Source organism: Grammomys surdaster, unplaced genomic scaffold (assembly GCF_004785775.1).
Source record: "Grammomys surdaster isolate TR1022 unplaced genomic scaffold, NIH_TR_1.0 125604, whole genome shotgun sequence".
NCBI classification, from domain to species: Eukaryota; Metazoa; Chordata; class Mammalia; order Rodentia; family Muridae; genus Grammomys; species Grammomys surdaster.
The window spans coordinates 1,274,005-1,289,176 of NW_021620447.1; the positions used below are offsets into that span (position 1 = coordinate 1,274,005).

At 33.3% G+C, this 15,172-nt stretch overlaps 1 protein-coding gene across 1 annotated transcript in view; it reads right to left on the bottom strand.

The window, feature by feature from the left end:
* Positions 1-690: 690 nt before the first annotated feature.
* Positions 691-15,172, bottom strand: part of LOC114638527 (solute carrier organic anion transporter family member 6A1-like) — a 66,285-nt gene continuing 51,803 nt past the window's right edge. Inside the window, 6 exon segments of the mRNA XM_028787041.1 lie at positions 691-729; positions 732-838; positions 5,490-5,555; positions 6,788-6,925; positions 8,263-8,327; positions 11,539-11,726. Coding sequence (XP_028642874.1) covers positions 691-729; positions 732-838; positions 5,490-5,555; positions 6,788-6,925; positions 8,263-8,327; positions 11,539-11,726 — 603 coding nt within the window.

Below are 15,172 nucleotides of genomic sequence, written 5' to 3' on the forward strand. Positions count from 1 at the left end.
TCCAAGGAAGAAAAGACAGAATGAATATAAGAGCACGAGGGGACAGAGGTCAAAGGTCCTCTATATAAACTGAAAACTTCTTTTGAATTCAAAGAGAATGAAATAGCAAGCACAGGGCCGACATGGGTCTCCACCAGGTCCTCTGCATGTATTATATCTTTCAGCTTATTATTTTTATAGGATTCCTGAGTGTGAGAATGAGTGGGTCTCTTGATTCTTCTGCTGCATTTTTTCCCATCTGTTGTGTTGCCTTGTCCAGCATTGATGTGATGGTTTCTCTCTTAACTTATTATGTTCTATTTTAACATGTTTGCTTAATATCTGCTAAAAGCCTGTTCTTTTCTAATAGGAGACAGGAATAGGGTGCAGCTGGAGGTGAGAGGATATAGGACAGACTGGGAAGGGTAGAGGGAAGGGAAAATAATCAGGATATATTATATGAGAAAATAATCTATTTCCAAGAAAAGGGGGAAATGATCTGCACTATGTTTTAAGAGTTAACCTAAGCGAATATTTCTTAATATCTTCAGCAATCTTAACAAAGATTATATTATTATACTCAAAATGAAAGTATTGGAAATAAATGAAGCATATCTTAAATGTAACTATTCACTATTATTATTTTGAAAATTATAAATATGATATTCCATTGACAAAGAGAAAGCATACAATTCTTACCCAATGAGGAAATCAGTTAGAAATTAAGCTTTTTCTTCTTTTTTTGCTTTCACATTCTTTACAGCTTTGGCCACTGTCTCAATGCTTCCCATTACCACATAATTATATTTGTGAATGGCATATATATTAAGAAAGCTTGTGAATAGTTGTAAAATAACCCCTGAAATTAAAACACAAATAATATTCAGAGTATAACTATATCATATTAAATAAAAGTTTTTGAATGAAAAATGACATTTACCCAAAGAAAAGATATAGTTTACTTCTGGATATGTTAATTCCCCATTTACAAAAGTATTTAGTTTTCAATACTATGTCAAACTATGTATTTTAAAATGCTTACAAAATATTTCATACTTGTCAGCCTCTAAAAAATTAATGTTTAATGACTTAATGAACTATGTTAATTTGCAAGTACATAAATAAATATTTTAAAAATTTTAACTATCAATAGGAACTGAAATTTGCTTAAAATTTATGTAGCTTAATTGTTTGAAATATTGATCACTTTCTACAATTAAACATTAATATAATTGTTTTACAGTTTTTTATCTCAAATTTATGAATATTAAAACTATCACATAAAAATAAACTTCACAAGTGAAACATCATGTTAGAGGCATAAAATAGCAAAATAATACCAGTTATCCAATATTACCCCTTCAAAAGACAAGAAGCATTAATAAGTCTTTTTCATGTTGAAAAATGGACTATATCATTTGTCACAAGGGAATCTCAAAGATATAGTTACCTGTGATAGAGAAGTAATATTTCCATGAAAACTGTAAGTAGTGAATGAGTGTAATGTACATTTCGAGGCACAAAGTTTGAGAGAAGATTGAAAAATTATGAAAATATACCTGGTAACTCTTTGAAGAAGAGTGGTATGTGAGTAAAAAATGAATCTGACAACAGTTAAAAATATCCAGAAAATACACTAAATTTTTCTATGTTTAGTAACTAAAGAAATAAGGAATTAGCATCTGAAGGAAAAGAGAACTTCATGACAGTGACATGGAGCACATTATAAATAGCAGATGGGAGTTGTGGTTTCCCACAAACCACACTTTCACCCAAGAAAAATCTATGAGAGAATGGAGAATTCTGTTGTAGTTTTACAAAGACTGGCCTGGAATGATTGCATAGAACAAAGTGTAAAGAAATACCCAAAGATGTGCTTAATATTGAGAGGACAATATTCACACAACGAAAGAGTAATGATATGCTGTGGGCAGCACTACCTGGTTTTATTTAGAATTTCATTGGAACAAAAGGCAACAGAACTGAAAAACCTGGTAAGTTTATAGCCTGGTTAGGAAAGAGCAAAACCATGTTTGGAAGAACAATACTTAAGTGTGGCCCAGTAAGGACTAGCTAATGAGATTAGTGTGACTAAACAGGAGTGGACAGTTGTGCATCAGAAAAATGAGCCTCCAAAACATTCCAGAACCCTTTAAAGATGCCCTTGGTACCAGAAACAGACTTACTGTTCAGGGAAACTTTATTTCCTTGCTGCCAAGTGAGTACCACTACAGTAGCCATGGCACAGACTTAAATACCACTACTCATTTTCTCAGCAGATCTCACCAAGTAGTCCTAGTTGTCCAGAAAGCAAAATACAAGTATTGTGGGAATCCTGAAAGCTTCAACAGAATTCTCAAAGGAAAATCATGGAGACCGACTGAAGTGTGCTACAAGTTTGGGGCCTAATAGGCTTAATTGGATCATACCAAGTTGAGCTTTGGAAGTGACTCTGTAAAGTAGATAGTAGATAGAGTAGTCAGAAATATTCAATAGCATCAGACAAAGTTATAGTGTGCAAATGCAGAAAATGTGTGTATTTCACAGGGCAAAGGCTGGCTGAGGGGCTACACTTCTTTGCAGTGTTTATGGGTCACTGGGTTTGGAGCTTTGAGATTCTAAATTTGTCAGGCTGGATTTCAGTCTTGCTTGTGGCTTCAGTGCTCACCTACAACTCCTGTCATCTCCCTCTGAGCTAAGGATGTTTATTGTGTGCTTGTCACCCTCCTAATCTGTAGTGATGTAACTTTTTAAAACATCAGCTGATATGTGAAAGTGCATTCCATGTGACTCAGATAAACTTCTGGATTTAAACTTTGTAAAGATGTTGCAGGATCCTTGGTACTATAAAGATGAGGTTATTATATTTTACATTAGGAAAAGGTCATAGATCTTGGAGGCCAGGGATGGATTGCTGCAGATTGGATATTCATTCATTGGAAGGCTGACTACATAGCATTAATATCATGGTGATGAGTCTTCTAAGACATAGAGTACAGTGAATGACTCATAGAGAACACTACAGATATGAATTTTACAAGTCATTGACCTTGGTTACTTTCCATGGTAGCAATGAGTCTAAATTCTAGATTTTCTAGATTTGTGTCTCACAGTCTGATAGGTCTTAGACAAACAGGTCCCAGACATTAAGTCAAGGACTATGATATGGTGCAGTAAAAAGGCATTTTTGGAATTGTAATCCTATTTTTGAAATTCTCAGACTATGGACTATATAAACTTCATTATAAAATACTTAAATTCAACTATTATGGAACAATTGAAAATGGAATAATAATATACATAATGTCTTTCTGGTTTATCAATATTGTCAAACGATGTTTTCTTCTTTGATGGAAAGTATCTGCCATGTAATGTCATATGGTCATTATCTGTTCATCAGTTGGTTAGATGATGGTCAATTTGTTCTGACATTTCTAGATGGTGACCAAGAACTCCTATACCTTTTCTTCACTATTTCATATTTTCTTTGCTTTGTGTTTCCTCAACTGGATAATTTGAAATGATGCAACTTCTGACTTACCAGCTCTTTTTTTGTGCATGTATGAGCCAGCCACTAAAGTTATAATTTATCACCTCAGCCCCTGTGTTGTTAGCTTTGAATTTCTGATTTATTCCTATTTTTATGATTTTTTTATTTCTGCTGCATTCATATTTTTCAGATTCTGTTTTCTGCTTGCATCCTCTTGGTTATATCTTATACAATAGATGCATCTCAGTGGCATATATTCCAAAATGAATATAGAACTAACTGTATAATTAACATAAACATGCACACAATACAATATGAATTCTTGTTCAACATGCTGCTATCAATTAATTTAAAACACATTTACTATCCATGTCTTTTATACACAAATATTTTTATCGAATTTGACATTCATATAGTGTGGGATCCATCATTTTTGAACTTTTAGGTAAAATATCTGAATTAGCATGATTCTTTTCTTCTTTTTAGTTTCTTTTTAGATATGTTCTTAGTGTTGATATTAGTAACTTGATCCAATATTTTTATCTTGAATTACTTAAGTCTATTTACATTTTATTTAAAGGAAGCATTTAGTAATACCTTTCCACCATATATGAACATCATTTCTCTCATAGTTTTAAGTGATTTTCAGTAACTAAAACTGGCATAATATGTCTTATCTTACCACAAATGGGGAACTTTCAAGTCTAGCCTTCAGAGAAATAATAGTGTTTTGATGATATTATTTACAACTTGTCTTAGTTTGGATTTTATTGCTGTAAAGGGACACCATGACCATAGCTAGTCTTATGTAGGAAAACATTTCACTGGGGATGTCTTACATTTTCAGAGGTTTAGTCCATAATCCTAATGATAGAAACATTGTATCATGCAGGTAGAGATGGTGATGGAGATAGAACTAAGCATTGTACATTTTGATCCATAAGAAGTAGAAGGAGACTCCGTGCCCTACAGTGCATAACTTGAGCATAGAAGTCAAAGTCTGCCTCTACTGTGACAAACTTCCTCCAGCAAGGCCACACCTACTCCATCAATGCCACTCCCCCTAATAGTGTCACTTCCTGTGGGCCAAGCATTCAGCCACATGAGTCTATAGGTTCCATACCACTATATTCCATTCTCTGCCCCCCATAGGCTTATAATTGCATTAGAATGCAAAATGCATTTAGTCCAAATTCATAAATCCCCATAGTCTATCACAGTCTCAGGACTGTTAAACATCCATAGTTCAAAGTCTCTGCTGAGATTCACACAATCTCTTTAACAGTTATTTTTTTGTAACATGACAATCAAATGGCAGATCACATTCTTCCAACATAACATGGCACAGGATATACACTACTATTCCAAGACGTAGGGAAAGGAGCATAGTGAAGAAATACTGAACCACATCAAAGCCAAAAACCAGCTGGGAATATTCCAAACTGTATCTCTGTGTCTGATGTCAAAGTAATCTTCAAATCTCCATCTCCTTTCACCTTTGTTGATTGCAACATATATCTTTCTGATGAGCTGTTTCCTGTCCCTGTTAACAGCTCTCTTTGACAGGTATCCAATTTAGTATCTACCAAATTTTGGGGTCTCCAACACAGTCAAGTATTCACCTTCAGAGCTTCACCCTATGGCCTTTCTGGACCTTCATGCAGGGAAACATTGAAGTATTTCTGGTGTTAGCAGCTCTCCTTAGGCATGGAAGAAGATTACATAACTTTTTTCTTCTATCCTTGATTTTAAAGCCAGAACCACTTGTCCAAAGCTGTGAAGTTCTTCTACTTGTTGGGGCTAGAAGCTAGCCCCCTCATTGAATTACATCTTCATGAGCTTTCTGGTTTTGATGATTTTCTTCATGGCCTAAACTTAACTCTTGTACAACTCTATCTGTATAGATCAGGCTGACCTGACCTCAGAAATCTGTCTCCTGAGCGCTGGGATTAAGGCCATGTAACACTATTCCTGGACCTAAACTGTTATTTTAATTCCTTTTCATAAGACAGAAACTTACCTTGGTGGTATCTTGCCCTGATGACACAAATCCCTTTATTCCACATAATGTCTTTAATATATTTATCTGCTTGGACATGAGATTTAGCTCCATTGCATTTCCTGGTGGACATTTTCTCAATGAACTATGTATTTTGTATTTTTTCTTTTCTCCTTTTCATCAAAATGTTCTTCATAAGAGTGAACCACAGGATAGTCTACCTTAGGCTTTTTTTGAGAATTCCTTTTTTGAGGTAATTAATCTGAATCTCTTCACTTTAGCCTCAGGCAGACTCTTCAGACAAGAACAAAAAAGGCCACAGTCTTCACAAAAATATCACAAGTATGATTTAAACATACTAAGCATATTAAAATTCTTCTCCTCTGAAACCTCTAGAACCCAGCATCCATAGTTCAAATTACCCTCAGCATAACTGTCTTCTATGTGTCTATTAATATGGCCTATTACCAGCATTTAAATCATTTCAGTGCTTTCCTAACCCAAAGTCCCAAATCCATATACTTTCAAACATAAGCATGATCCAGCCTATCACAACAATACTCTAGTCCTTGGTACCAACTTTTGTCTTAAGATTTTATAGCTGTGAAGAGACACCATAGCCACTAAAACTCTAATAAAAGGAAACATTTCATTGTGTCTATCTTACAATATCAGAGGTTTAGTTCATTATTGCAATTGCAGAAAGCATGGTGGCATGTAGCCAGACATGGTGATGGAGAAAGAACTGAGAGTTCTACATCTTGATCTCCAGAGAGTGGAAGACTACGTGTGCCACACTGGTCATAACATGAGTATAGGAGACATCAATACTGCCTTCACAGTAAAATTTAATAGGTCCACATCCACTCAAACAATGCCATATCTCCTAGTAATGTCACTCCCTATGGTACAAGCATTCAAACACATGAGTTTAGGGGAGATGCCTATTTAAACCGCCACAAAACTATAATAGTTTTTATTAAAATTTATCTAATATTTAATACTGTAAACTTGAAAATAACTCATAAGGAAAAGAAAAACATTTGGCTGTAAAAATATATAGGCAAAGTTAATTAACTGAAATTATACTAATTATCACCCCTTCTTAAAGTATAATACAGAACTCTACAGTGTATTTAAAACAATATATAAGTATTTAAATAAATTTCGTAGTACAAGTTTGTGAAATACTTCCTACACAATCAAACACATCTTTAATTATCAAAAATTTTAATTCATAGTTAACTGTTACTTTGGTACAAACTACTGCAAATTCTAAAGTCAACATTATTTAAATTTATACAATTTACATCACTTACATATTTCCATAAATGCTCGAACCAGTTTTAGCTTATCAAAGATCCAACAGTGTCCTTTGGCACCACATTCATTAATGTCCCAGTAAATACATGACGAAATCTCTGATACTGCCAAAATTATTGGTACAGGAATGGAACCTATAAAATAGTCAATGATTATAAGTTCTTCATAAAAACAGAATTAGAGTAATTTCTTCTACACATACACACAAATGATTTTCTAAACACATTATTTAAAATTTTTAACACCCTTTTATCAATAGGCTCAATAACTGTGGCAATCAATATCATGATGTCTGCATGTATACTTATATTAGTAATTTGGAATGGTTTTAAAATTCTGTCAATGCTGTTATTTACAATATATCTTGAAGATGCATAGAATGTTTAGCAGACACATTTAGAACAAAAGAACTAAATTACATGGTTTTTTTAAACTCCCACTATTTTTAAAGACACATAACTATGAAATTTTTAACGACCAAAAATGACTTCATACTGTATTATTATTTTAATCTGTGGTTTATGACTCTATTGAATTCTTTGGTTAACCCCAGGGAATACGTTGCAAGATTCTCAAGTGGCTGTGTGAATCTGCATGTGGCACCAAACTGTACAGAAATACACAACAAACGTGCATGTGCACGTGCATACACACACACACACACACACACAGAGAGAGAGAGAGAGAGAGAGAGAGAGAGAGAGAGAGAGAGAGAGAGAGAGAGAACTTTTTTGTTCAATGAACTGCTATTAATTAAAACAGATTTTTTTATTGATATCTTTTTATTTTAATTTAGCATAAAAGCTAGTGAGATTTTATAAATCTTTTATCATTCTTACTTTTGATGGACTCATCCTCTATTTCTCCTCCCTCCATCTCATTTCCATCCTCTTAAAACTACAGCACCCAGTATTTCCCTCCATGGTTTCATATCACATGAATGTTATCGTTCTTTTTTATGTACTTTAACTCACACTGCAAAATCATTGTTGCCCATGTAACATCTTCACTTCCTGCCTGAACCCCCCTGTTTCCTACATTCTCCCTCTCTACCTTACTCTCACCTATAATCTGCCGCCCCTCTTCCTCAAATGCATCCTATCAAGCTGTGGGCCATTTCTAGTTTTCTGTACTTCGGATTAAACCTACAAATGATCAGAAGCTAGGATCCACATGTGAAAACAGACATTCAGAATTATATCTTTGAACATGGGTGACACCACTCAATACAATTTCTTTTGGTTATGCCCATTTGCCTGCAAGTTTCTAAATGTCTTTTATTTAACTGGATGGCTTTTATTTTACCTAATTTTTCTCTGTATTTAATTGGCTATTAAATGTCTCAGAGCAATATCATATTCATCTTTGTATCACTTACATTATTATTTAAACTGAAGTTTAAATATAGACACAAAATTACATATGAAAAATGAACAATATGGTACATTTGAATATAGCTGAAAACACATACCAGAGAATCTCCAAATTGTATAGGTCACACCCAGGCCCAGTGAATTGAAATTGGCAGGTACACTTCTGAAAGCAAATAGCAATGATATTACTTATGAGTGACACATGCTAGGTTTACGTTGTTTACGTATATGTTATACTTAATTTATACCTCAAATATTTAGCTGGTTGACAAAAGTTCAATTTACCCTATGAACCAGGTACAAATACATTTCTGTATATTTTTTTAAACCTGCTGCCTAAAAACCCATATTTCTTAATTTTTCCCAAGGGAAAGAACTTTGTGGATCATATCTGCCTGAGCCACCTTTTCCTGAAACACCTCAGCTCTTTCTAGCTCTCATGTTTACTTTCTTCCCTCTGCCAGGTATTGCCTGGAGTTTCATCATTGTTAAGTCCACTCTGCATTTTTCTAGTTTGCTGTTTGTGGTGAATTCTGCACTCCATACATTATTTCATTAAGTATACCCTTAACATTCTGGCTTTTGATTGGGTACTACCTAAATGGCACTTTGAATGAAGGAGAGAGATTAAGTCCACTTTTTATCTTCACGGTTCTCCTCATGGGTACTTGAGCTGACTGAGTTCCACAGAAAATTTTCTTCCTTACAAGGGTTTCTCTCTGATCCTTATTCCCTGCCAAGCATGGAGGCTGCATACCACACAATGGAATGGCATTCCTTACATCCAGCCTACATTTGGTTGGAACTTTATTCAATTTTATTTACTTGAATCATCATAACTTCTAATTTTCCCTTCTTTCGTTTGTTACCTTTATTATATTCACAACTCTAAATTAACATAAATAAAAAATAACTTTGTATCATTTAAAGGAGGAAAACACCTCCACTGATGTAAACAAGTCTAATTGAGCAAGCCACACACAAAAAGGCATCATTAATGGTAGAAGAGGCTTGTTGGAAAGAAAATAATTTCAGCAGGAACAGAAGAAATAGTAAAACAAAACAAAAACAAACAAACAAACAAAAAAACCCAAAAAACCCCTCCAAATTATTATATACATTTATGAAGAAAAGTATTGTATAATAAAAGTTATCTGTATTTCTTTTTTCAACAATATGTTATACAATTTTCAAAATTTATTTAAATTTATCCTATCTTATCAGTGCCAACCCTACAAATCCTTCCCCCATAAACCCCTCCCCTTCCCCTAAGAGAAGAGGAAGCTCTCTTTGGTACCAATCTACTCTGTAATATCCAGTTGTTGTACATCCGTTCCCACTGAGGCCCAACTAAATGATGACTGAATGAGACAGTGTTCTTGATATATCTGTCACTCATGCTCTCTATGCAAACTGACTAATGTTTAAATATTTACTTGTATATTACTGTTTTTCTATCTATATTTAGGTTGAATACTGAGAGTCACTTGCTTATTTATTTATTTTGAGACATGGTCTTGCTATGTAGCCCAGGCTGGGCTTGAACTCTTAACCATCCTGACTGAATTTTTAAGGTTATGGGAAGATAGTTATGCATGTGCATAGCCTAAGGTCATTTATAAATTATGATATTTCTTTTTTTTGTTTATACTTCTTTTATTTCTATTTCATGTTTTGGAATTGTGGCTGAGATTGGAAACCTTATCTTAAAGAATAACAGAGTAGATACTCTTGTTTCATTCTGAGTTGTAAATAAAAGTATGTAATTACTTCAATCAGCTCAGCGTTGGCAATTGGATTATAATATAAGCAGTTAGCTTCCTGTATCTCTAGTTTCCACAGGGCTTTTTGAATAAAAGATGTTGAATTTTGCCACTACATCTAGTGAATAATCATAACTATCTTTGACTTGTTATTACACTATGTTTATATATTCATATATACAAAGTATTCTTTGTATCTTATGAATTAAATAGGCTTGAAATGGTTTTTGTTTGTTTCGTTTTGTATTAAGAGAAAATCTCATTGCTAATCACTAATCTCTCTTGATTCTTTCATGTATTCCCGGCTAATTTAATAGGTAATTTGTAACTTTATATTTATCAATTTCTTCTGTATTCATTTGAATATTCGCAGTGTTTCCCGACTGATGCTCTGTATTTAGGTATATGCTTCCTAATATTTACTTTTAATCTCTTACTTAGGCATATATACTTTCTCATGATGTGGTAACTTTGAATAAGAGATCAACAATATTGTCTAGATTTTAAAATCAACGTTTTGCTTGTAATTGATCTTTTGCATCTACAATTTGTGTTTAACATCTTTGGATGAATCATTTGGACCATTTTCAAGCTTCAAACTCAAAAGATTATCTTCTCTTTTGATGTGGAAAACTACACTTAGTTGCTCTGTGTGGTAATAAACCTTCAGAAACTCTCCTACTTTAAATAAACTTGTACTGCCATCTACAGGATTTTGAGATTTCAAGAAATGTCATCTTCCAATGATTATGCATACGTTTACTGATAAATTCATTATGCTTATTGTGTGTTATGACCAAACCCTCCCTCTTTTCCCTCCCCTCCAGTTCCTTTTCATCTCCTGCTTTATTTCCATCAGAATTGTATATTTTCAAGGATACTTCACAATTTCTGTATCTATGTTCACTCTACAACTTACTGAGAACATGCCAGAAGTATGCTCTTCTTTTTCCCTTGTTGGTCAGCCTTCATAAGATAGATAGCCACAGACATACTTGTTAACTACTTGACAGAATAAGTTTAGAATGATGCCTAAACAAGTTGAGGTGGCCTTAGCATGTTCTGGTTGAGCACATGAATGACAAATGTTGGGTCATTTCAGAATAATAAATTGAAAGTGTAAAAGTTACTGTGTTCCTTTGTGGATGACACTTAGGCTTTCTCATTGCCCAGAAGTTAATGTAAAATTAAAGTTAAATACCTATTATCAATGAGTCAAATTTACACTCACATGGATGTTAAAATTTAAAATTTTCTTGTTTGTATATTTATCATGTGTGTTCAACAAGGTAAATATAATCTAAAGTTTCTTTTAAATTTATGCTGTTAATGGTACAAAGATACCTACATTTGTTATATGTAGAGCAATGCACACAATTCCAAAACTGTGTACATTTTTAAATTAAAGTGAGACTAACTGTAGCATCTATATATGTTATATAAAAACAAGTATAAAGAAAACCTATATTTTCTATTTATATTTCTACTATAAAATTCAGTAGTTTTTTTTGCTGTAAAAACCTGAAATATTTGCTGTAAATCCTGAAATACTTCTAAATATATCATTCATATGTATTAATTACTTAATAATTGTGAAAATTATATACTTACTGGAGGATAACCAAGGTGACAGGTACACTGCACAGATTAGAAAATACAGTTGCAGAAAAGTAAAAAGCAAAAAATAAAGGTAATGAAAGACATTTGGTATTACATGATCCAGAAGCAGCATCAACAAAATCACCTTCTCTATCAACAGTTGTCAATCCTTCAGAAATGCAAGAACAATTATAGTATGTCTATTAATAATGAAAATAAAAACAGTATTTCAGAAAGTGACAGGAGACAATACCCTTACTAGACTAAATTAATTAATTGCAATTAATAATTGTTACAAACATTCCCTCTCTCTCTCTCTCTCTCTCTCTCTCTCTCTCTCTCTCTCTCTCTCTGACACACACACACACACACACACACACACACACACACACGTTACTCTATGTGGAGAATTCTATTTCTCTTTATCTCAGCATTCGATTATGAAAGTTTTCCTTTACTACATAGCCTGGAACTGACACAGGTCTGTCTGCCTCTACTTCCAGAGTACTAGAATTAAGGCATATGCCATCATAGCCAGATTAGAACACATCATTTTAATATATATTCTCATGCTAAGCCTGCCATACATTATTTATAAATGCAAAATTACTGGGAATATCTGAGATATTTTACTTGTCAGTGAAGTACATTGTATATAGGTATTTATAGGTACATAATTGTAAATAAGGAAGAATTCTACAAATTTTAGAGATAGTAGTCACTTATATTAATTTTATTATTTTTGGAGGTCAGTATAAATTAAGGGCAATTGTAGGTAATGGAATTAATAAAATTAAATTTTATCTGAGATTTGAAATATGGACAATAGCACAACTATGAAAGATTGTGTAATAATGTTGATACTTTGTTTTGGATACAATCATAAACACAGCTGATTTTTTACTCAGCAGACTAAAAACTCTGTTTCAGAAATCAAAGCTTTTATGAGCATACAGTACAGCAATTATAATCCTGGCACTGGAGAGGCAGACATACACACACACATATAGACACGCAAACACTCACATTTAAACACATGTGCTAAAAAGACCTATAACTCCTAGTTAAATAGATTAGTTACTAAAAACATCCAAACAAACAAACAAACAAAGAAACAAAACCATAACAAATAAAGAGACAGATAGATTTAGAGGACAATTCTCCCAGAATTTTAAAGAAGAGTTAATACACATACTTCTCAAATTAGTCCACAAAATACAAACAAAAGGAACATTAGCCTAAAATTTTATGAGGCCTGAGTCAGCCTAATAATAAAACCACATAAAGATATAACAAAGAAACAAACTTACATACCAATTTTTCTTGTGAGCATAGAAATATTAATACTCAAGAAATATTGAAAATGAAATCTAAGAACAGATTAAAATGATCATCTGTTATGATCAACTAGGCTTAATCTCACAGATGCAGGAGTAGTTGGGCAAATGAAAATCAGGAAATGTAATCAATCATAAGCAAACTGAAAAATAAACCACAAATATTACCATTTCATTAGAAACGTAAAGTTCTTTGAAAAAAATCTAACACCTTGCATAATTCAAGATCTGAGAAATTAAGAATAAAAGGAATAACAAAAGTAGCTGTCTTTGTTACTAATGTGTTGAATATACAAGAAGATTTAGATAAGCATTTGGAAGAATGGATTGATGTTCTTATCCTATTCAAATTACTGGAAGAAGGTTCAGAATTTAAGGGTAAGAAGCCATCTTGAGTATCATGTCAAATATCATTGGATTCATGTTAGTTCTACAATTTACAGTGGTAGTCATTATAATTAGGAAGAAGTTTAATGACACTTGCGGTGTATTTGACATTATTTTATCAATTCTCACGATGCTTTAATGTTACATAGGGGGCTTATGAATTTTAAGAATGTTGCTCTGCTGAGCTTTGATGTGGTAGATACTGCAGTAAAAATTACCCATGGCCTGAGGTCAGTATTTCTATTTAGTTCAAGCTTCAAAATTGGCATATGTAGCTTGATCATGCTAGCCCTTTTTGTCCTGGGAATACTTTTATTCCTACCCATTGTCTTAAAGCTTTTTTAAAACAACATCAACATGTTGGCAGCCGAAGTACATGGCTTGAACTTGAAAATGAACCCCCAGACAAAGTTATTAAATTAACAAGCTGGAAAGTAAAGGTTGGGTAAGATTCTGCACAGAGCCTTACCAACCTAAGACAGAAATGCATTGCTTTTGACAATGCATATTCCATGATGGGTAAGGAAGACATTCTTGTCAGAACAACCTAAGACAGGCTCAGTCTTGTTTATGAATTAAAAAATGGGGGAGAGGCAGAGAGCTTTTGGGGCTGCTTGGCAAGAAAATGACATGGGCCAAGGACAAAGAAATGGGCTGCTTGGCAAGAGTATGACATTGGCCAAGGACAAGGAAGTAGGCTTCAGGTAGGAATCTGACATTAGGCTAAAACAGAGAAGTAATCTCAGGCAGGAATCTAAATAATAGGCTAGAATAAAGAAGCAATTTCAGACAGGAATTTAAATTTTAGGCTAGAACAAGGAAGTAAGCTTTAGACATTAAAATGACCTTGGTCTAAGACAGAGAAGTAGGCTCCAATACTTTGGTCATCCTGATAAGCCCTTAGGAACAGTGATCATAGGAGTGTTCACATAATTGGGTTTAATATCTTGCTTTTTTTGAATATTTGTGTTTATTGTCTTGCTTGTTCCTTGACTATTTGCATCTATTGTATTGCTAGACCCTCAACCTAGAACTGACCTTAATACATGCATGTAATTTAAATGATATAAAAACATAAAGGAGGAGGGGGGATAGGGAGGGGAAATAGGAAAAGAGGATGACATCTGTATTGTAAATAAATAAAATATCCAATAAAAATTTAGAAAAAAGAATAAAAGATATATACCTAAACAAAACAAAGGCAATTCACAGCAAGCCTATAGTCAACATCAAATTAAAGGGAGAGAAACAAAAATCCATTTCTCTAAAATCAGGAACAAGACAAGGTAGTCTACTTTCTCCATATCTATCCAATACAGTCCTTGAAATCTTAACTATAGCAATAATTGAAGTAGATCATGAATTAGAACTTAGAAAGGAAGACATCAAAACATATTTATTTATAGGTGATATGATAGTATACACCAGTGACCTAAGAAACTCCACTAGTAAACTTCTACAGCTCATCAACTCTTTCAGGAAAGTATTTGGTTACAAAATAAACTCACAGAAATCAGTAGTCCTCTTATATCCAAAATGACAACTGGTCTGAGAAAGAAATCAGAGAGATAACACCTTATTATAGCCACAAATTCTATAAAAACACAGCAATTGAAACAGTTGTACGTAAAAATTTCAAGTCTTTGATAATGAAATTGAAGAAAATATCAGAGCATGAAAAATATTTCATGTTCATAGATCAGTAGGTTTACCACAGTCAAAATGTCAATTCTACCAAATGAAATCTATCTATTCAATGCAATCACCATCAAATGTCTAACAGAGTTATTTACAGAACTTGAAAGAAAAATCTCCACTTCATATGGAAACACAACATCCCAGGATAGCTAAAACAGTCCTAAATGATAAAAGAACTGCTAGAGGTATCACCACCTCTGAATTCAAGTTGTACTACAGAGATA